The sequence below is a fragment of the Kogia breviceps genome, chromosome 3 (assembly GCF_026419965.1).
Source record: "Kogia breviceps isolate mKogBre1 chromosome 3, mKogBre1 haplotype 1, whole genome shotgun sequence".
In the NCBI taxonomy this organism is placed as follows: Eukaryota; Metazoa; Chordata; class Mammalia; order Artiodactyla; family Physeteridae; genus Kogia; species Kogia breviceps.
The window spans coordinates 149,062,285-149,086,219 of NC_081312.1; the positions used below are offsets into that span (position 1 = coordinate 149,062,285).

At 45.5% G+C, this 23,935-nt stretch overlaps 2 protein-coding genes across 4 annotated transcripts in view; one reads left to right on the forward strand and one right to left on the reverse strand.

The window, feature by feature from the left end:
- The window catches only part of TMOD2 (tropomodulin 2), a 48,686-nt gene extending 25,741 nt beyond the window's left edge, over positions 1-22,945 (reverse strand). Inside the window, exons 1-5 of one of the 3 annotated variants that reach the window (XM_067029862.1) lie at positions 22,351-22,478; positions 9,005-9,098; positions 7,971-8,165; positions 6,351-6,507; positions 1,492-1,614 (exon numbers count right to left, since the gene is read on the reverse strand). In XM_067029862.1, coding sequence (XP_066885963.1) covers positions 1,492-1,614; positions 6,351-6,507; positions 7,971-8,096 — 406 coding nt within the window. In that variant the 5' untranslated portion in view covers positions 8,097-8,165; positions 9,005-9,098; positions 22,351-22,478. Of the gene's footprint in view, positions 1-1,491; positions 1,615-6,350; positions 6,508-7,970; positions 8,169-9,004; positions 9,099-22,350 lie in introns of all 3 variants that reach the window. The other 2 variants (XM_059056298.2, XM_059056299.2) reach the window with 2 other exon arrangements.
- LYSMD2 (LysM domain containing 2) overlaps positions 22,431-23,935 on the forward strand; it is a 29,198-nt gene continuing 27,693 nt past the window's right edge. The window contains exon 1 of the mRNA XM_059056317.2: positions 22,431-22,771. The gene's annotated coding sequence lies outside the window, so the exon portion shown is untranslated. The remainder of the gene's footprint in view (positions 22,772-23,935) is intronic.

Sequence of the window (23,935 nt, forward strand, 5' to 3'; positions counted from 1 at the left end):
TGAGATTTTTGAGTCTCTTGTACTACATGGAACTTACACCAGGGGGCAGTACAGTACGCAGGGGACAGCACTGGGGTGACAACACTGAGCATGCTCTAACTGCAACTGCCCAGCTTTCCCTTTGCTAAGGAAATTCCAAGTGAGAAATTCCAGGTGGCCGCCTGGGGAAGGATCCCAGAAAAGTCTGCCAACAGGTGGCAGAGGCGCACCTGAGCTCCTCATGCTCTGTAATCTATACCTTAGAAGGAGGGGGGCAGCCCATACAGCTGAGAAAGGGCAAATGTTCAGAACCAGCAAGTCTAGGGGTTGAGAGTGGCAGTCAGAAGCAGTCAGCCAGAGCTTAAATCCAAGCTCTGTCACGTACTATCTGTATGACTTGAGAAGTTGTTAAATGCCTCTGAGCCTCAGTTTCCCCATCTGTAAAATAGGGATAAAATTACACTTTATCTATTATAAAGGTTAAATGACTTCCTATGTGTTAGATGCAGGTGCCTCAATTCCTGCAGTGACTTCTGAGAGGGTTTCAAATATGTGAGCTTAATATTGACCACTGATATCATCACAGAAGGAATGAAAATGTAGCTGAGATGCTTGGCATGCTATTAGAATAAAGCATAGCTGCTTCTCCTGGAAGGAAGGAGATTATTATTACTTACGTATTCCAATGGAATAACAATGTGAGAATTCTTGCCAAAGCTGTGGACTGTTTCTCAAAGCACCTCTATCCTGGGAGGACCTAATGACCCAAATTTCTATCCAATGAGTACACAAATATGCTGGTACATGCATGGGATCTTTTTCAAAGGAAATGTAAAAAATGGGAGGGGACTTAGGAACAAGGGTGACTTTTCATTACATATTCTTTTGTACTATTTGGGTTTTTTTTTTCTATCTGTACGTATAACCAATTCACACAATTATTATAATTACTGTATTGTTGCTATTGTTAAGAAAACTAGAAAAAATCAGCAGATTGGGCTGAATATGGATTTACTTTACTAGGGAAATGTAACAGTAAATTGGTCCTGCTCCATGGTTAGGCTAACAGAATCAAAATTAAACAGTGACTGTGGGGAAGAACAAGAAATTTTGTGATGGAAATGGAAATTCTGTGATGATAAAATGCCAAATGTGAAGCTCTTCAGAAAGCATAAGCACTGTAATTTTATTAAGTTCTGAATACTCCTTCATATTTATTCTCTTTGATTTCTCACAGTAACTCTCGGATTTTGTAGGACAGGTACTACTGGGAGTACTTTACAGCTGAAATATGATTTTACATTTTAGAGCTGAGATACAGCAAAATGTTTGCTCAGAGAGGTTTAAGTCACCTGCATCCAGCCTTATAGCTGCCTAATGGCTGAAGTCAACCTGGTATCACAGTAACAATCAATAGTTACACAGGAGCTCAAAGGCTGCTGCCAGGGGGGTCAGTGCCCGTCTGGAGGTCACAGAGCCAGATGGGAAAGTTTCCCAGAGCTGAGGACTAACCTGCAAGATCGTAGAGTTCAGTGTCGGAGGCGCTGGCCAAAGCTTCTTCCAGTTCTGGGTCAAGGGTCACTTTTTCTTCTTTACGAGTTTCTATGGGCTTTTCTTTGGGGATAAAGACTCTCCCTTTAAATCAGAAGAAAAACAAAAACCATTGTGTGCTGCTGCCTTGTTGTAGGGTAAGTGAACTAACCAGAGAATGTGCAGCTCTGGCCATTAAGAGCTGAAGCATTAGACCACTGCACATCTAACTGGGATTCCTTAATTTCTAGGATGATGCCAATATCAATAATCCACTATTAGAGGAAGGAAGGTCAGAGGAGGAATCCTGCATTCTGCAACACAGAGATCTGAGGCGGCAGAGAGGGAAACAGGGGCTTCTACCTCCCTATCACGGGCAGCATTGCCCTTAGACCTGGGCAAGAGGGGCCTTGCCATGAGCTCTCTGCTCTAGAGGGGCCCAACTCTGGTCTCTTCTGGATGCACACCCATCCTCACTGCCTGCAACCCACTGAGGGAGGAGTCATGGGGACAAAGGGACATTCCCATCCAGAATACAGGCCACCTGCTAGACTATACCCCAGGCACCTGGGGCCCTGCAATTCCCTGCCAAAGAGCCCTGAACCTGCTTCCGGGGCCTGCTTGAGTCCCTCCCCCATGTCCATCCTCCTGAAGGCAGGTCACACTGCTGGGGTGTGTACCCACGGGCCAACAGGATGCTGTCTGTGAGTGAGTATGGATGAAGCTTGGATATGTAGGCTGGGGTGTCAGCCATGGTGCTTGAGGCCTTTGCAGTGCAGGATGGACCCATATCCCTATGTGGAACTCTTGGAAGACCAAGAATACTGGCCTAGGTAGGAGGACAGCATATATTTTAACAGTTTGTTAGCTTTTAAATATTTATAAAAATGGCACATGGACTTCTATTTGTATTCTTGCCTTGGATCCTGCATATGGGGGGCAGATGCGTCCAAACAGCCCCAGGGGTTCCTGAGAGACAAACTGGTGATCCCCCTCCTAGAGTTTTCCTCCTACCAACTGAGATTGTAGGCAACCAGCATGCTATATCTAGGGTACCTGACTAGTGTAATGACCTGGGGACACAGTCACCTTTCTAGAGCACATCAAAGTCAGCCTGACTAAAAAAGGAAAAATCAGGGTTGTCATATTTAGAGATGTGGAGTTCTGAGCAGCAACACACTGTGCTACCCAGATATGCATTCTCTGCCACCACCTCCCACTTCATCCTGTCAGACTGATTCCATTTATTTTGCCCCCTACTCACTTCTGAATATGCTGAAATCTATAGCACCACCACTGCTCCCCCCAGCCCAAACCTCTGGACTGATGATCACAGTTCTGGGAGAATGGCACATGACCTTCTCCTGACTTCCAGCCAGGCCAACACAGCCACATCCCATGTGTGCAGTGGCTCCTCAAGGTAAACCCAGGCCACTACAGAGCCACCATAGGATACCCCAGACCTACTCACACTCTTTTCCAATTCGTCCCAGCTTTGACTCTTGGTTTCCCTCTTTGCTGGAGCTGCTCCTACCTCTTGGCGTGATCTTTGAAACTGGCCTCTTCCATTTTGATCGTTGGAGGTCCCTAAAGACTCACCCCTCTATTGCTTTTCCTCTTTGTCACCTTAGAACAGACAGCTGGCTCCAGCTTCAGACAATCAGAACCCAAGCTCTTGCCAGGTCTGCTGGGCTAGCCTGGCCAGCCCCACTCTCATGGGAAAGGAAAGGGTCATAACCCAAGTCAAGTACTCCCTCATGAAAACTCTCCAGGAGACTCCCCTGGTTACAGGGCTACATACTTCCTGCTGGTTTACCAGACCTTCACATGGTTGGGTACATAAACAGGGGCCAGGCAGAACTGGGCACCCCAAAGAGGCACCACTGCTGTGGTCAGTCTGGAGTATCCTGACCACAAGGTCTCTATCACTGACCATCACATAAGCTGCCACATTTCCCAGAAAGAAGGGAAATAGACTGGGAAACAAAACAGGAAAATAGCCAGAGAATAGAAAAGGAAAAAAAAATCAAATCAATCAATCAAACCATAACATCTCAGACATTGAGGCTCCTCCCAGACTTTTGCGTAGTGTCTGCAGCCCGAAGCATTTTCTTTCTGGTGCCAAGATCTTGGATCCAGAGTCAAAACAGGGTTTCTGAGTTCCTAACTCCTGGTACCATTTAGGATTACTCTGAACACTAGGTGCACAGGTGGCCCAGCTATCAGTATTCAGGATAACTGCTACTGCATATCCATTCCTGGGGTCCAACCAAACGACAAGCTCGAAATGAATAATGTAGCCTAGCAACCTGAAGGCCCAGGGCACCTGGCATTCAGAACTGAGGCTGGGCAGTCCCTCTCCCGAAGCCCTCACCACTGCTCCTGCATCACCGCTGTTCTTCCAGGGGCCCTGCACCCTAAGCTCCCTGGTGCAGCTGTGCACCCCTTCTGTACCCCCATTTATTACTCTGACTGCTCCTGTACTCCTAACCCCCTAAGAACCATGTGTAGATTAATCTGGATCAGGAGGTAATTTACCATAGCTGTTTCTCAGACCACTGCTCTGAGAACAGAAGACAGGAGCTTCCCTCTTATTATTCTTTCACTGCCCTAACACTGGATGTTAACTGGGATTTTATTGAAAATTTGACATTATAATTTATTTTTTCCTTCACAATTAAATTAGTCTAACAATAACCGTGCTGCCATAGAAACGGCTCCATATTTCTACAGCAATCCTCGGTTATTTGCCCAGTTTGTCAGTGCCCAACTTTACCTTCTTAATAAAATGACATTACGAGTGGTGCACAAGCCACTGGGTGTGCATGATTCAGAGGAGCTAGGAGGCTGCATAGAGAAGGCAGCAGCCAAGCAGCCGGTGCCCCTGCTCCCCGTGGCCACGGCACAAAAGCTCAGAGATGGCATTTATTCCAATCCACGTTTATCTAGTGCCTCCCCTGTGTCAGTTTCTGTGCCATGATGCAAGAGAGACACAGCCCCACTGTTAATCTCAATCTCCTATGGAAAACACACAAATCCTAAAGTAAGTAAACAAAAGGATGAACACTGTCACAGTGCTAAGAAAGCAATAAATGGGGTCTGTTTTAGACAGAGAGGTCAGGGAAAGCTGGAGGCCCAGACATTTAAGCCGGAGCTTTTAGGAGGTGAAAAACAGGGATGCGGGTCAGGAGGGAAGAAGACCCTGAGATGGGAGAAGAACTTGACAAGTTTGGGGAACGAAGTGAGGACAGTGGGGCCCAGGCTTAGTGAGGGTAGGAGAGATGCAGTCAGAGAGGTGGGCAAGGTGAGCTCTGCCGGGACTCTGAGGACCACGGCAATGATTTGGGACTTTAAGCAGGGAACTGACATGATCTGATTTGTGTTTTTAAAAGACCGTAGTTACTATGAAGTTATCAGTTCCAGTCGTATCTTTGGGCCCAAGTCACTGCTTATAGCTGAGGAACCTGGACAGGTGATTGGTATCCACTTTTCCTCCGAAGAGGAGCTCAGGGTCAGGAGCTAGGGAGGAGGATTTTCCTTGTCTTAGTTCAGAGCTCACCTCCTATGTGGAGAAACATCCCCTTACTCCTCAGGCCTTTCCAGATCTATCAGAGTGTTTCTTGCTGGACCACATGCTCCTTGAGGACAGGGCAGGGTCTCATTCCCTGTGGTCCCAGCACATGGCACAGGGCTCTGCACCCAGGAGGTGGTTGGTACATGCTGGATGAACAGATGATTGACTGCACTGGCCTCTAATGGCAGCAACGGAATAGAGGCAATGCCTCGACCTGGAGTAGACTCCTGAAGCTAGGAAAGCCCCGGGCTAAGAGGAACTCGCCAATGCCCTGAGAGCCCCTTTTAAGCCTGATGCTACTTTGCACTTCCAAAACTGCTTCTTGGGGCTTAAGATTTTTTTTTTACAAAACTAATGTGAGTACCATTACACTCTAAGTATTCAGTTAATTAGCCTACATATTCCTTTTTCTTTCCCCCTTACTCAAGCAGATTATTTTTATAAATTATGGTTACCTGCACGTGTTTCAAAAGCAAGATTCATACCTGTCTAATGACAATTTTCTTTTGAATTGGTAGCTTTTTTGTTGTTGTTGCTATTCAGATCTTTTATTTCTCTGCACAACAGTCTGTGGTTTTTTAAAATTTTACTGAAGTATAGTTGATTTACAATATTATATTAGTTTCAGGTGTACAACATAGTGATTCAATATTTTTATAGATTAATTCCATTTAAAGTTATTAAAAAGAATGTTTATATTTCCCTGTGCTGTACAATAGATCTTGTTGCTTACTTATTTTATACATAGTAGTTTGTGTTTCTTAATCCCATACCTCTGTCTCACCCTTCGTCTCCTCCCTCTCCGCTCTGGTAACCACTAGTTTGTTCTCTATACCTGCAGCCTTCATATTCTGCCATGGTTCTTTTTTTTTTTTTTAAATTAATAAACTTTATTTTTTGGAGCAGCTTTAGGTTAGCAGAGGAAAGTACAGAGAGTTCCTGTGTGCCCCCCGCCCCTTCCCTACACTCACAGCCTCCTCTCTAATGACAGCCCACAGCACAGCGTACATTTGTTACAACTGATGAACCCACACTGACATCATTATCACTCCAAATCTACAGTTTACATTAGGGCTCACTCTTGGTGGTGTACAGTCTGTGGGCCTGGACAAGTGTACACAGACATGTATCCACCAGCCACGGTTCTTTTTAATACTGAATCCAGTGCGTGGTCTTATTTCCCCCTTTCAGGCCAGTTCTGTTACTTGACCTTCCGTGACAACACCTTAGGAGTACCTACATTCCCAGATGCTGCCTGTGGTCTTACCTTTCTTTTCTCCAGTGAAGGGCACAAAGTCTTCCCTGTCTTTCTGTTCTAAAGCCTCCTTCTCCAGGTACATGAGGAGGTGCTCGCGGTCAAACGGGCCGGTGGCTGCTTTCTGTGTCTGGTCTTTCTGTCGAAATCCAGCTGGCAGCAGTGCGCTCTGACAAGACAGAGGCGTGAGCAGGAAGCAGGGTGTGTGCCTGACTGATACCTGTTACCTCCCCTACCCCTGCTGTGTATGGGGAGATGTGGGTGTGAGCTGAGGGCTAGGGCTCTGGTATATCTTTGAGGCCCCACCTGCTCTAACATTCTGTGCTGAAACGGGGGCTCCCCGTGAGCTCAGGCAGAACACACGTGGCTGGAGCGGCCTGTCCCCTGCAGCTGCCTCCTAGAATGTGGTCCTAAAAGGCCGGCCGCACTTCACGACCTTTTTCTTCGTAGATCCCTCTTAGGTTTGGCCAGGTCTGCACCCAAAGTGCTCCCAGGCCGGCGTGTGGATGAGCCAATACGACCACATTCTGTTATTTCTAACCTCTCCTGGGAAACATCCAAGCTGGTAAGTGAGTATTCTGGTAGATGTTGATACCTGCTTGATTAAATATAGAGGTATCTTTCTTAAGTTTAAAAAATTTTAAAAAGGATACTAGTATTTTTTAAAAGTAAAAACAATATCCAAATTATCTGGCATATGGAATATCACATAAATATTTTAGTGACATTTTTATTTATAGTAAAATCACTATTTTAGAGGCCTCCTATTCTATGTTTGAGATAATATTAGCAGGGCTGAAGAAAGTGCTTGCTAAACAATCACTATAACAAGCGAATTACCTTTTCAAGAGCTCATAAAAACATGAGAAACTCCATTTAAATTTACCTGATATTATGGTTACATTTATTTATTTATTTATTTATTCGTTAATACTTAAAAAAAATTTGGTTTGGGCCATACCATGTGGTATATGGGATCTTAGTTCCCTGACCAGGGATTGAACCCGCACCCCCTGCACTGGGAGCATGGAGTCTTAACCACTGGACCGTCAGGGAACTCCCTGGTTACATTTACTCTAATCTATCCATTGTTGTGGGATCATCAAAGATTTCAAGTTGTTTATACATGTTAAAGAAACAAGATATAAAAAAGATCTGCTTTTGTGGTTAAAGATCTGGTTTAAATACCATCTCTGACATTTACCAGTATAGGATCTTATGTAAATTACTTCTGGTGTGTCTCCTCATTTATGAAATGGGGATAATACAATTTATCTCAAGCACTGCTGGGCCCAGCAGAATGTAGGAATCATAGAAGAAACTCAGTCGTATTTGTTTCCTCTTCCTCTTCCTTTCTTTTTCCCTAAGTCAGTCTAGTCCTTCTTCGGCCAATGGAAAATACTTTCCCCCATTTACATTAAACTGGCTTTTGAGAAGTACAATTGCTGTATCATAGATGTGGCTACTGAGGTTCTCCCTGGGTTTATAAAAGTAATGACCCACAGCCAATCAGGGAAGAACACATAATTAGCATTTAGAGATCAGGAATTCCTACACTATTGTTTAAGGACCACACCACACCGTCTATCCCATCCTATCACTAACCACATGCTTCAGTTCCAGGTCACTAACCTCGGGATCTAGGTCATCAAGAACATTTTCCAACTGTTTCAGTTCGTCTTCTGAGAGTTTGCCAAGAAGCTCATCTTCATCAATGTTCTTGTATTTCTCCAGGTCTTTTTGAAAGGGGAGTGCCATGGTTTCCTATATGCCTTTCTCATGGGCCATGAACATTTAACCGCACCAGCTTCCTGAGACTTCAGAATACTGCTGAGAAGAAAGAAACACTGTTATCTCCTTTGGGTAAACAGGACTTATTACCAGGAGACAGGGCTATGCTGTGTGCCAGTGGGGTCTCTCCCCTGACGAATAACTCAACAAAGTAAGTAATATCACCTTCATTCGCAAGGCAGCCTGACTGCTTATAAAGTATTTTCATCTATGTTGTCTCACTTATTTAGATCTTTACAATGACCTGGAAAGGAAGCCTGGACGTATCGATATCTCATTTTACAGATGAAGATTCTCAGGTCGAAGGGGCTGAGTGCCTTGCTGGAGGGGCTGAAGCTGGGATGTGCCAGGCCCTTTGAGTCCCGTGTAGTGAGTGCCTTCCCACCAGAGGACTCTGCCTCCTGCTTTCTACAGAGAACAATGAAGAACAATGCACTAATTGTAAGGCAGTGTAAGGAGCAGACTTGTGTCTTTTCAGAGGGAGACTGATGTGAAGAATACAAAATGGGGTTCATTCAGGAAAGAGAGTTTGCATGTCCATGTGAGAAAGCATCGTCCAGAAACTCCCCTGCAATTAAGCTAAGTAAGAGTCTAAAATCCTGGTACTCTCTCCACTTTTCTCCCATCTTTTCTTCTTTCTTCATCTCCCATTCTCTTTCTAGTCCCATTTCCTTTTTGCTTCTTAAGCCATCCTCCCTAATTCTTTATACCCCTAGTCCATTCTTTTTTTTTCAACCTCCTCTTTTTATATCACCTCCCTCCTAAACTTCCACGCAAAACAAAATTTTTCCCCGATCTCTTCTTTCTGGCAGAGGATTTTACAGATCTCCCCTCAAATGATAATACTGCATTCAGGAAATAGCAATGTACTTAACTGATTGTGTTTCTCTTTTGGCCGTTATTAATATCAAGCAGATCTTTCAAGGCAATGAATACTTGCTGTCAACCTACTATTTGCCAGGTATGGTTCTAAAAAACAGGAATACACAGATAAAACAAGATATGACCCTTTCCCCAAGGAGAACACAACCCAGTGAGACATACATATATAGGGATAATACCACTGGATAATTGTGTGGACTGAATGCCACCTGCCATATCAGCAAAGGATGCAACCCGCAAATACTACAGTCATCCCCAATGGTGCACCCTCAGGGGACTCAGGATGAGAAAAAACAGAGTACTGACCCTAGATAGCTAAGGTGTATATCAGAGGAATGACTTCAGTGAGCCCAGACTTTTGCATCTTCCACTTGTTGATTTAAAAAAAAAATACATGAACAATGTGAGAGTTGCGAGTTAAATTTTATTTGGGGCAAAATGAGGACTGCAGCCCGGGAGAGAACGTTTCAGATAACTCTGAGAAACTGCTCCAAGGAGGCGAGGGGAGGAGCTAGGATATGCAGGAGTTTTGCAACAGAGAGCAGGTAATTGGGAACATCAAAAGATTATTGTTAAATAAAGAAAACCAGACATCTCAAGGGAAGGAATTTAGTGCTTTTCTATGTATGGGAAGATGAAAGAGTCTGGGCTCACTGAAATCATTCCTTTGATATGTACCTTATCTATCTGGGGCCTGCGTTTTCACATCCTGAGTTTCCTCAGGGCTCACTGCAGGGAGCGGCTGAAGTCTGCTGGCTGCTAGATGGCAGGTATTCTTTTCAGCCCTGAGTTTCCTCAGGGCTCACCAGCTCACGTTGGAGGGCTGCAATCATTGGTGACTGTGACATCCTTTGTTTATTGACATGGCAGGAAATAGTCATTTATAAATATTCCATTTATCACCCTACACAGAAAAGTGCTGAATTCATTAACTTCAGATGTTTGGTTTTAACTAATAGTAATCTTTTGATGTTTGGACTCCCTGGGTTTTGTAGCAAAAACCCTTATACATCCTGTCTCCTGTGGTACACACCTACCTGAGAAACTGCCTCCTGGGCTTGAGTCCTCAGAAAGTCCACTGAAGAAAACATAATTCTCAACTTTTAGGTTGTGCTTTTTTTTTTTTTTTCCAGTTGACAAGTGTTATAACAGAAGTCATGTACACAGTAGGTTTAAAACACATGAAGAAATAATCCTTGGATGGGGATGGGGGTTTTGAGTTGACACTGAAAGAAGCTGTGTTTGAGCCTTGAAGGAAGAGGTCCTAAGGTGGATGTGGGCAGGGAAGGCTCCTTCCAGGAAAATGGAAACAGCATAAACAAAGGCACAAAGATAAGAAAGTACATGATGCTTGGTGAATGGTTGGTGTGGCTAGAGGGGAGGAGGGGGAAGAGGAGAGGAAACAACTAAAGATGAGGAAGGGACAACTGTGAAGGGCCTTTCCTATATGTCTTGCCAAAGAAACTGGGTTGTATTGTTGGAGATGGGGAGTCACCACAAATGTTTAGAGTAGAGGAATTGATCTGAGAAGACCTGTTTTCAATAAGGTAATTCAAATGGTAAGAATGAAAAACAGGTTGTCATGGAAAGAGATTGGTTGTAGGCAGGGTCACTTACGAGCTATTGGAACGTCGTTCCTCTGGCCTTACTTCAACTGCTCACCATGTTCCAGTTTGTGGTTTTTTATTTTGGTGTCTTTTCCGAATACAATGTAACTCTCTTTCCCTTCCATCAACCCACCTTCTTTTAAACTTTAATTGTAATATTCCAGTAAAAAAATAAAGCCAAACCAAAACAAACAAAAAAATCCTCTCCCACTAAAGTCAAAGAAACCAACTGGGTCATATACACTTTGTTCTGGTCCCAACTACCACTAATTTATTGTGTAAGTCTAAGAATGCCACGTGCCATTTCAGCAAAGGATGCCCTCAGCCACTTACAGCCATCCCCAACAGTGCACCCTGAGGGGACTCAGGATGAGAAAGAACAGGATACTGGCCCTAGATAGTTAAGGTGTATATCTGCCAGGCTCTTACCCATCAAATGAACTGACTGAATTACCCTATCCAATAGATTCTAAGATGCAGTTTCACACACTTAACACTCAGAAATTGTGTGTCCTGGAACTGATGGTCCTACAATTATTGCTGACCCAGCAGCAGTCAAGATGTCATACTTGTCATTGCCTATGTATGCATAAATAACAAAAGCACCAGCTTCAAAACTAGCAAAAGACAGGCTACCCTTGTGGCGCAGTGGTTGAGAGTCCGCCTGCCGATGCAGGGGACACGGGTTCGTGCCCCAGTCCGGGAAGATCCCACATGCAGCGGAGCGGCTGGGCCTGTGAGCCATGGCCGCTGAGCCTGTGCGTCCGGAGCCTGTGCTCCGCAACGGGAGAGACCACAACAGTGAGAGGCTCGCCTACCGCAAAAAAAAAAAAAAGGAATACTCTTTTAAAACCTAATATAATTTACAGAGTAGGTTTAAGAGCCAACATCAAAGGCTTATAGTTCTTTTACAGATTTTTTTTTTAAATTACCACTCTTGATGGCACAGAGGAGATACTGTGTAGAAAAGACCCAACACTGATGAATATGAGTGATTCAAAAAGTTGGAGTCTGAAAATGAAGAAGCTTTAAGAATATTAACCAGGGGCTTCCGTGGTGGTGCAGTGGTTAAGAATCTGCCTGCCGATGCAGGGAATACGGGTTCGAGCCCTGGTCTGGGAAGATCCCACATGCTGTGGAGCAACTAAGCCCTGTGTGCCACAACTACTGAAGCCTGCGCACCTAGAGCCCGTGCTCCGCAACAAGAGAAGCCACTGCAATGAGAAGCTCATGGACCGCAACGAAGAGTAGCCCCTGCTGGCCCCAAGTAGAGAAAGCCCATGCACAGCAACGAAGACCCGTAGCCAAAAATTAATTAATTAATTATTTTTTTTTAAAAAAAGAATATTAACCCATTCATTTCCATTTTCTCTTTTTATGTATGCACAGAGGTGATATATTATTTTTTTAATGTATGTGTATTCATAGCAGCTTTATTTGTAATAGCCCAAACTGTAAATAACCTGAATGATCATTAGTAGGTGAGTGGATAAACAAATTGTGGTATATCCACATAATTGAATCTACTCAGAAATAAAAAGTAATGAACTACTGATACACACAGTAACATGGATGAACCTCAAAACAATTATACTGAATGAAAGAAACCAGATCAAAAAGAATGTATACGGCATGATTCCATTTGTCTAAAATTCTAGAAAATGTAAACTGCTCTATGTGACAGCAAGCAAATCAGTAGTTGCTTAGGGATGGGAGAGAGGTAGGGAGGGGAAGAGGCTTACGAAGGGGCATGAGGAAAATTTTGGGGGTTTGATTGTGGTGATGGCTTCACAAGTGCATGCATATATCAAAATTCATCAAATTGCATCGGTTTAAATATGTGCAATTTGTTGAACGTCAGTTCAAAAAATCTATGTGTAAGTCTAAAACAGCTCTTCAATAAAGTAAAAACTTATATTTTTAAGAAGGGTCACTTTTTTTTTTTTTTTTTTTTTCTTTTTGGCCACACCTTGTGGCTTGCAGGATGTTACTTCCCTGACCAGGGACTGAACCTGGGCCCTGGCAGTGAAAGTGCCAAGTCATAACCACTGGACCACCAGGGAATTCCCAAGAAGGGCCACATTTTAATTGGCAGCATTTTTCTTCTCAGTGGTATGTAAAATACTGGTGCATTTTTACAACTGATGGTATCTTAGAGTTGATAAGATTCTATTTGCAGTTCTATTCCAGGATTCTACAACTATACCCCATCTTCTTATCTTCCCCTGAAACAGACTTGCTCTCCTGGTTTTCTGGATCATACTATTAATCTACCAGTCAGCCACTGCCAAAACTCAGACCACTTGAGTTTCTTCTTCTTTCCCTGTCTTGCTGGTTACTACCTCCTGTGGATTCTTATTGCACAATACTTTTCACACCATCCCTTCCTGTCACTCTTGCTTTAGATCTTTGCTCTTTCAGACCTGGAGTACTCTCATTGCATCTTGAAAGGATTCTATTCTTCCCTCTAAGCCACCCAGAGCACCATGGTTAGATCATCTTTCTTCACACTGCTAACAAGCCACTTCCCTGATTAAGGACTTACAATGGCTCCCTCTTGTCTACACAATGAAATTCAGACAGTCTAGCATCCCAAACTCCTATTATTTGGCTTTGATCTGCACTTTCTGTTTTCTGTCTTCATTACTTTCCTAGGGAGCCCTCCAATCCAGCCAAAATTGTTTATTCGCTCTCTGTATGGCCCCCTAAAGATGTCCATATGCTAATCCCCAGAACCTGGGAATATGTTACTTTACATGGCAAAAGGGACCGGGTGTTAAATCAAGGATCTTAAACTAGGGAGACAATCCTGGATTATCTGGGTGGGTGCAAAGTAATCTCAGGGCTCTTAAGAGATGGAAGAGGAAGGCAGAAGAGTCAGAGAATGAGATGTGATGACCAAAGCAGAGGGACAGACTGATGCAATTGCTGGCTTTGAAGATGGAGGAAGCAGCGGAAAGCCAAGAAATGTGTGTATCCTTTAGAAGCTGGAAAAGGCCTGGAAATGAATTCTCCCCAGAGCCTTCAGAAAAGAATGCAGCCCTGCCAACGCCCTGATTTTAGCCCAAAGAAACCTGTTTTGGACTTCCAACCTCCAAAACTGTGCGATAATAAATTTGTGTTGTTTTAGGTCCCTGCATTTGTGACAGCAGCAACAGGAAACTAATATACTCTCTTATTCATAGACTTCCATTTTCCAAGATAATTGTTCTGGATATCTCGTTTGCCCTCCCAATTCATTTCCCACCCTGCTCTGTACCCTAGGAAGATGTTGTATTTACACAGCATCAAGGCTCCCTTGCTCTCTGGCTTCTGTTTGGCCAACAGGAGGCACTAGCAGGAAAATGGAGGGCAGGTGGAGAGGGAGGTTGGTCCAGAAGGCCACATTGCCTACCAGGAAGCCCCCTCTACACAGCTGCCCCTACGCCCTTGCTGACTTCAGGCCTGGGGGTGGTGAAGGGTTCCTATGTGGCTGGTGCCAGATTTCTGCCTTGTTGGATTCCTCAAACCCTCCCTACAACTTTGTAAATAGCCTCTTTATTAAAATTCCCTCAAATTACTCAGTTTGAGTGTGTCCTCTGTTTCTTGTTGGGACCTTGGCTGATATAGTAATATTACTTGGAATGCCCTTCTCTATTCTCATGGTCAATCCATGTGGTCTGCTTTTGAGACCTGGCTCAGATCCCAGCTCTGCAGGACCACAGAACGTCAGGGCTGAGTGAGGCCTTAACGACCATCCAGTCCAGCAACACAGATGGTTTTTCTCCTGCTTCTCTGATCACTCCTTGGTCTCTTTTGGCAATTATTCTTCCTCTACCTTAAATACTGGCAGGTTACAAGATCCTGTCTTAGCATTTCTTTTCTTACACTGTACACTTTCCCTGGGGAAACTCATCCCCTCCAAAGTTTTAATTACAATCCATAACCTGAAGACCCCCAAAGCCATATCTTTGATCTAGACTTTGTTCCTTAAGGGTTACATCCATATATTTCCACTGCCGAACCAATATCTCTACTTCGCTGAATCAGGCATCTCAAATGTCAGAAGTATTCACATCATCTTCCTTTCCAAATAGCTTCTCCTCTGGAATTTCCAATTTTAGGAATTTGGCCAAGAAACCAGGGAGACATCCTTGACATCTTCTCTTCCTTGCCTCCTCCCCGCCCACCAATAACCAAATCTGGTCCATACCTAAACATGTTGAGAATCCGCCTACGTCACTTGCCTGCACTGCCACATCCAGCCTTAGTCCCTCTGCATCCATTCTCCATACAAATGGCCAAAGTGATTTTTTTAACCAACTCTTCCCTAGTTACTTAAAATCCTCCAGTGGCTTCCCTTCGCTTGGAGGGTAAGGTTTAAATTCACAGTCTGACCTCTGTCATCCTCATCAGCCTCATCCTGCACTGCACTCCCCACTTCCTCCTGGCTCCAGCCCCCTGGACCACTTCCAACTCCTGGATCATGCCTTATGTTGTTTCCTCTGCTCAGAGCACTCTTACCCCCTCTTTCTCTGGCTGAATGGTAGCCAACTCATCTTCCAGTCTCAATTTAAGCTTCAATTCCTCAGAGAGGCCTTGTTCAGACCCCCAGGCAGGTCTGAGTCACTCCCCACCCTATGGCACACCCCTTATTCAGGGCTCTCCTTGACTTTATTACAATTGCTTGTTTTATCTCTGTCTTCCTTGCTAAGCTCTGTGAGGGGGAGACTATCAGTTTTAGTCATTGTTATAATCCTGGCTCTCAGCACAGGTCTTGACCCAGAGAAGACATCCAACAAGTATTGTGCAACAAATGTCAAATGAAGGAAATGAGCTCAGAGAGGTGAAGTGACCTGTTGGTCCAGAGATCATTCCACCATATCCACAGCCTGCACTCTCTGTCACGGAACCTTCTGAGGCCACCTAAACGCACAGAAGTTGCTCTGTTTCCTAAATCTCGTTGCCTATGTCACCAGTTGAGTGTTCATCCCTCTCTCATTATTTTTTATGTATGCTACATAAATGGTTCCCTCTCCAAATACACCACCAACTTGTAGAGGACAGGGATGATGTCATAATTCTTTATATTCCTGGGCTTCTTGTACATACATTCAACAAATATCTACTGAAAGTCCACCTTTTCCAATGCTGGGACAAAAGCAGGGAACAGAACAGATGATATCTTGTGCCCTAACTGAGCTTACAATTTGGCAGTGAGAGAGACTTTAACTAAGCAGTTACAATAATATGTTAATGCTATGTAACAGTACCTGTTAAAACAAATTGCGTATGTTGTGCCAGTGCATGGGGGGGGTCCTAAAGCCAGAGGAGAAAAAAAAAAACAGTGTATCCTCCGGGAGCACAACTCTGATTTTTTTTTTTTTTTTTTTTTTTACTTTTAACCTAACTTAATTTATATTTAAAATTGATTTTTGTAGAAAGTATATATTTGTCTAGTTTAATTTTTGTCTAATTGGATAATCTCTGTCTTTTCATTGATGTGTTTAGTTTACATTTAATGTTACTATTAATATGGTTAGTTTTTTTTTGTTGTTGTTGTTGTTGTTTTTCTTGCGATATGCAGGCCTCTCACTGTTGTGGCCTCTCCCGTTGTGGAGCACAGGCTCCGGACATGCAGGCTCAGCGGCCATGGCTCATGGGCCCAGCTGCTCCACGGCATGTGGGATCCTCCTGGACCGGGGCACGAACCCATGTCCCCTGCATCGGCAGGCGGACTCTCAACCCCTGTGCCACCAGGGAAGCCCCACAACTCTGATTTAAAGATTTGGGGGAAAGCTGGTTTTATTTTTAATAACAAATATAGATATATGTGAAAACATTACTCACATAGCTTTTAAAGTCAAATCACAGATTTCTAGCTCAGGGCTAGCCTGCTTTAGCCCCTACCCAGGCCTCCCAGAGTTCATATTTGTCCTCTTCGGAAAGTTTCCAAAGAGTTGCCGCAGCTTCACCGCCGGCAGAGTGTGTCCCACGGCAAGCTCTCAACATGCAGGGAGAAACTAATATGCACACTGCAGTGAAGCAAGCGCCAAACAGAGCTTCCAGGAGTCCAGGTAGGCACGTACACCAACTGATTAGAAAATGGACAAGAGGAGCAAGGACTTGAGCTGAAGGGAGGATGATGTGGGCCCTCTGATAACTCTTCCTGTTACCAAAGATACGAGCCCGGAGAAGGAAAACAAGCAGTGTGGTTTCCTTCGCTTCTCTTTCTGCTACCTTATTTGTATAACTGTGGTATGAAAGAGGAAGATCAGATACAGCACAAACTGCCCAGCCTTTGGCCCTCCCTCCCCACACAATTAGAACCAAAGCCAAAACAAACAGCCCTATGTATTAAATCTGATCCAAACCAAAGACCAATTTTTACAAAAGAGTAAGAAAAAAATACTTGTAAAACCTAGTGAGAAGATTTTTAAATGGGTAAAACAGTGCCATAAATTGTTTTGGAGTACATATATATCTGGGAAAGCTACAAAGGACTGCACATGGAAAAGACAGACACCACATAGCGAGGGAAGGGGGATATGATTGGGGAAGGAGAACTGGGGCTTCCACCACACTGATGATGATTTTGTTCCAAGGGGGGTAGTCAGTAAGTGAGAAGTTATTAGTCTTTATTATATATCTCCAATATTTTATAGTAATCTTTAAACAATCAGTGAAGCAGTTTGCACAAGAGCCAAATCTACATTTTCTAAAACTAGTAAATAAGAAAAAAATCAGCTTATCAATATATCCTCCAACAAAACAGGAATTGATCCCATATATTTAATTCCTTTCTAGCTGCAGGAAAATACAAAGATGTGTACAAAGCCTGTGTTTTGGAATCTAGCTATTTGAAGATGGCCCATTCAAGTCTGTTTTTTTTTAAATAACCAAATGGCTCCTGCCATATCCTGGGAAATATCTGCAGGCGATGCAGGACAGAGAATGGGGCGTGATAAGGAGGAATTTCAGGCAAAAAATATGAGAAGGCAGTTGGAAGGGGCAAGCTGACTGGGGAATGAGGAACAGATCTTACCAGAATCAAGAGTTTGTCTCTGAGACCATTTGTTCTTAACTTCCCAATCTTACAACGCAAAAGTTGCCATAGCTCAGACTGTGCTTGAAAACTGCCTCCTTTTTTTTTTTTTTCCCCGGTACACGGGTCTCTCACTGTTGTGGCCTCTCCCGTTGAGGAGCACAGGCTCCAGACGCGCAGGCTCAGCGGCCATGGCTCACCGGCCCAGCCGCTGTGGGATCTTCCCGGACCGGGGCACGAACCCGTGTCCCTTGCATCGGCAGGCTGACTCTCAACCACTGTGCCACCAGGGAAGCCCCGAAAACTGTCTCCTTTTAAAACAATGTGCCCACCAGTAACCACCCCCTCCAGGTTCAGAAGAGCACAGAAGACAAAAAGCATGGGCCCTGGAGTCAGCCAGTCCTTGAACTGATGGTTACAGATCCATGTGCAAGTGACAACCTCTCCAAGTCTCTGTCCCTTCCTCTGTAAAACAGGCAAAGAGCAGTACTTATGTCAGAGGGTGGTTCCCTCCGTTAACCTTGTCAGGATCTGTTGAACGTGGAGAGGCAGCACCCTATAGGAGCCCTGGGTCAGCACTGCCAGGTGTAGCAAGCCGCCATGGGTAGGCTGGCCAAAGTATGAGATAGGTTTCCACCTGGGCAGGAAGTTGCCAAGAAGCTTCCTGGCGGGGGCAGAAGGGCTCTAGCAAGGAAGTCTCACTGTCTGCCCAGACTGCCACCTGGTTTCTAATTATCTTGGCAGGCTCTACTCCCTGCTGCTGCCCTACCCCTTTGTCTGGCCCTATTCTCTGTTTTCTGAGGAGTTCTTATTTCTTGACTTCTAACTCCTTGCCCTCCACATGGGTGTCTGGTCTTTTTGGTTTTCAACTGCCTATTGGTTCTAGCCATGTCCCCGCACCTTGGCTTCAGGAAGTCATGGGCTTCTCACTTCCTGACTGGCACTATGGGTTCTCTACTTTTTGTCTTTTCTGCCTGCTTATGCGTCTTTGACCCACCTATCTTCTCTCCTTCTCTGGCATTTGTATCCCAGTTAGGTTTTGTTTGTTTGTTTGTTTGCGGTACGCGGCCCCTCACCGCTGTGGCCTCTCCCGTTGCGGAGCACAGGCTCTGGACGCGCAGGCCCAGCGGCCAAGGCTCACGGGCCCAGCCGCTCTGCGGCGTGTGGTATCTTCCCGGACCGGGGCACGAACCCGCGTCCCCTGCATCGGCAGGCGGACTCTCAACCACTGCGCCGCCAGGGAAGACCCCCAGTTAGGTTTTTTTGTTTGTTTGTTTGTTTTTGTTTTTTTTTTTTGTTTTTTGTTTTTTGTTTTTTGTTTTTTGTTTTTTGTGGTACGCGGGCCTCTCACTGCTGTGGCCTCTCCCGTTGCGGAGCGCAGGCTCCGGACGCGCAGGCTCAGCGGCCATGGCTCACGGGCCCAGCCGCTCCGCGGCATGTGGGATCTTCCCGGACCGGGGCACGAACCCGTGTCCCCTGCATCGGCAGGCGGACCCTCAACCACTGCGCCACCAGGGAAGCCCCCCAGTTAGGTTTTGATCAAAGCTTTGTTATGACTTACAGGTGCTATGTGCACCTTGACTCATGATTGCTTATCAAGATGATATGCAAAATATTTAACTGGTATGAAATGGGCACTGTCCTATCAGAATGGTTGTCAGCTATAAACGACAGGGATGGCTGACCCTATATATACTGGCTGAACAGTAGCCCAGCTCCCTAGCCTCAAGACCCTTCCCACTGCTCTGACAAGAGGCCTCCTGGTTCTTTCATTGGGCTGGTGCCTCAGATTGGCTCCTTACTCCTCATGTCCTGGCTTGGCATGGCTGGCCTTGCACCTTGTTTCATGAGCTCCTATTACCCACAGTCCTAGAGCTGATCTTCTCAGTCCTACTCTACTCAGCCGTCACCAGGGAAACCCAGGAATACTGGCGACACACAGGAAAGAGATGGGGTAGCCTTGATGCCAAAACAGGGGGGCAAAACATAAAAGCATATATATATATATATATATATATATATATATATATATATATATATATATATATATATATATATATTCAGGTATAGGAAAAACATCCTTGCAGCCAAAGGTGCTGTATAAAATTAAGTGCTGTATCTTAAGAATTGGTTCTGTTTTCTTGGCCTGGTAATAGCTAATAGTTCTCTTCTGCATCTGCCTTCTATGAGCCTCTTTGAGCCACATGGGTGCAGATCTTGAACTCAGAGAGGAAAGGGATAGCACTTTCAGAATGGTTCTTGGGTAGGGCTAGAATTTCTAAGGTTTGGGAATTATTAATACTTTAAGGTTGGAGTTAGGGGATGAGATGTCTTAAGAATAAATGATTCATAGTAGCCAAGACAAACCAAAAAAGAGAACTTCCCCTGACCCGACTCACACCTCCAATAGGATTTAAATCTTGGGAACTTGAAGCCACAGACTCACTGTGAGTCCCCCGCAGATCCACTGCTTTTTTCTGTCACTAACCATGCTGTCCTCTACAATCCTTTCCTTTGTTTACTTATTTATTTTATTGATCTCAATTTTTATTTAAAAAGTTCAAATCTACAGAAAATGTAAAATAGTACAATAAACACCTGTATACCACTCTCTTTAATTCACCAACTATCATCATTTTGCTGCATTCTCAAGCATCCTCCCCAACTCTTCTAATCCTCCTCCACCCTGAACCCGCTGAAAGTTGCAGACGTCATGACACTGTGCCTCAAATACCCACATCTCAAAAGAAAAAGACAGTGTCCTACATGACCACAGTACCACTGCTGCACCTAAGAAAATGAAAAGCAATCCCATAATATTATCTAATATGCAGTCCATATTCAAATCTCTCCAATTGTCCCCCACTCATCGTTTATAGCTACTTTTAATTTATTTTTTCTGATCTAGGATCCAAAGTTCACACATCCTGACTGGCTATCACTTGAATATTTTAATCTACAGTATCCCATTCCCACCGTCTTTTTGGCAGGAACACCACACACGTGAAGTTATGACCTTCTTATTGCATCCCAACAAGAGATGCATGATAGGTGTTGGTAAGCTTGATCATTCAGCTAAGGTGATGACTTCCTCATCTCTCCATTTTAAGGACACATTTTCCCTAGGTAATCTATGCCGAGATACTTTGAAAAAATGTGAAAATCCTGTTCCCCAACAACCTTTTGCTCAAAGGTTTTGTACCCCTGGATGAATCCTTGCCTGAATCAGTTACATTAGGGTTGCATAGCACTGGTTTTCTGGCTCTCTCATTCCTTTTATTGTGTATATATTATTCAAACAATGACCCATCAGTACCCATCCTCTCTATCCTCAGTGTCTGTACTCTCTGCTTACTTTTTGCTGCGGTTTCCTCCCCTCCTCCTTGCTGCCCACATCTGACCGCTCTGCCCAGCACGGGGGAGCCATTTGCTTCTCCCTTTACCTGCTGATTCCATCACTCCACCTTCAGCAAATTAAAAACGAACACGGAACATCCACAGCCTGTTGTTGTCTACCAATCTATAGTAATTTACAAAAAATAAAAGTTGTAATGCATATTTATTGGGTTAGACTGCAGCGAGTAGATAGAGGAAATTGGTTTTATTTTTCAAAAAATCAGGTTGCCTAAACCCTGAAAAATCTTTCCTCCTCACTAGGTAAAGCCGCTTGTTCTGTCACAATCAGGTTTTTGTAATGGTGTTGAACACCAGCACCCTCATCTCCTGAGTTCCCTGATAATGAGAGTCTTGGAAGAACAGACGTTTAGAAATCATGTAACCCGAATGCCCCTTTTACCATGGAGAAAGAGGATAAGAGAGGTGAAGGGACTTGTCCAGAGTCCCTCAGCTCCTTAATGGTAGAGCTGGAAATGGGTTTTATAAATACCTTCTCCGATGTTCTTTTCATTCCCTTCCCAAGGACTTGGTGATTCAGATGTTTAGTAGGCAAGAGGAAGCCCGTAGCATTCGCAGCCACCTTCATTGCTAATTTGCATTTTGCCCGCATTACCTTCCCACCTTTGAATACGTTAAGTAAAAATTCCCTTTAGGAGCCATTATTATTATTATTATTATTATTATTATTAAAAAGCAATTTTCATTTCTGCAGGTCAATAGGGAAAATTATGGAAGACTCAAGGGAGCACATGCTACCATTACTTTAACCAGAAAAAAAACGAGTCCCGAGGACCTGCATCAGGCCGCTCTCGGAACGCTGCTTTCTCGGAGGCTGAAACGCCCTGCGGGTGACAGCTCCAGCCGGAATCTACCCTTCCCCGTCGCCTGCTCTAACGCTGCAGTGACTGACAGGCATTAGGCTCCAGGAGCTTCTCAAACGTTAACAGGAGAAGATAAAATGGGGAACAAAGCCCAGCGTGGAAAAACCCGGTCCCGCAGCTCAGGGAGGACAGAGACCGCGCGCCCTCACTGCGGCGGCCCGGGAGCTGCAGAGACTGAGGAGCCGCAGTGCAGGGCGTGGGACCCACACCCGCTGGGCGCCTCCGGCCCGCGCCGCCCTCTCCTCCGCGCCGCCCTGAGCCGCCCGTCGAGCCGAGGAAGCCCCGGCCTCGAGCGCCCGCCCGGCAGAGCGCCGACGCCGCGGAGCATCCTCCCGAGGGCATGGAGGGCGCGGCCGCCCCACGCTGCGGGCCGGGGGCTGCGGGCAGCGCCTCGCCCGGGCGGGCCCCCACCCACCCCCCGGAGCGCTCACCCGTCAGCGCGCCCATCCCGGATCCGGCGGTGCTGGCAGTCAGTCCGTCTGCCCCGAGGTAGAGGGGCCGGCGAGCAGGGCGGCGCCGTAGCCGGCGCGAGCGCGGCAATCAACAGGCGGCTCCCGTCCGGGCGCGGCGCCGGGGCGCGCGGCTGCTGCGGAGCAGGCTGGGAAGCGTAGTTCGAGGCTGCGTGCGGCGGCCGCGCGGAGGCCGGACCCCCTGCCCACTGGCTGTCACCTCGGGCTTCCTCACCCCTCCCCTGAAGGTGTCCTCACCCGGAATCTGCGTCCCGACCCCGTAACCGCTGTGCAGGCGAGGAGGACCTCAGCCTTGGAACCAAGCTGTGCGGGCTCTTTGGAGAAGCTCGGGGCTACGGATAGGAGGTGGCAAAGGCTCTCCAAGCTTGTGAGGAGCTGTTGGGTGAGTATCTTTAAGTGGAAGCCTTGTTAACCCCGGCTCAGAGATAGAGCAGGCCTGCCCTAGGTTTTATTGGCTTTACGCCGGCCTAGGGCGGGGCGTGGGGAGGAGTAGCTGGGGTACATGCCTGGGGGTAGGGAGGTGGAGTGTAGCGAGGCCGATCTAAAGTTTGTGAGTGAGAATGTTCGGGAGCCCACGCACAAGCAGTGGCGTCACTAGAGGTGAGGCTGGCTAATTTAGCCTCTCTGTGCCTTAGCATCCTTATCTGTAAGGTAGGCTTAAAGCTTGAAGACATGTTGTGAGGACTAAACGCATTTTAGTACAACAAACGCACGGGTGCCTATGTGAAAGCACCTGAGTGTGGCACTTAGCACATATTCAATAAATGTTCCTTCCTCGGGAGTTGCAGGGGAGACCCGGGCACACTTCCGGCCTCGAAAGCCCTAAGTATAATGCTAAGCTAAAGATAGTCGGCCTCGTTGGTCTAGATAAATAAATGTTATAACCCTCCGGGTTTGCTATTGTCAGCCGTTTAGCAGGCTCACTTCCTCCGGAATGTAAACTGTGATGTGTCCTCTATGCCAGGTTCTTGGGAACTACAAAGATAGAGAAAATACTGTCTGGTCTCTGAAGCATGAAGTGGGGTGGGGTGACATTGGACAAAGATTGAAGTTATGAAAATATATGGCATAATAGTATTACCTTCCAGAAACGTTTTCTAATCAGATGTGATATCTCTCCTTTTTGAACCCTTGCTGCACATTTTCAGTGCAATATTTCACATTGTGGTGGGATTTGCATTTTCCAGATGTGGTGGAAGGAAAATGAACCAAAGAGATGGATGCACCATTGCTGGCATAATCTCTGAAATAGGCAAAGGGTGAATGGAGGTGAAACAGTATCATAATCTGGCATGACCTGTGCAGTAATCATGTGACCAAAAAAAAAGTGCCTCAGAGAATTCCATGTTTGAAAATAGTAGCATCACTTTGCATTTGTGGAAGTACTTTCCTATCCATGTTCTCGCTTGATTTTTGCAACAACCCTGTAAGAGGCAGAGTGAGGGTTTTCTTCAGTTAAGAGTTCTAAGAGGGCTTCCCTGGTGGCTCGGTGGTTGAGAATCTGCCTGCCAATGCAGGGGACACGGGTTCGTGCCCCGGTCTGGGA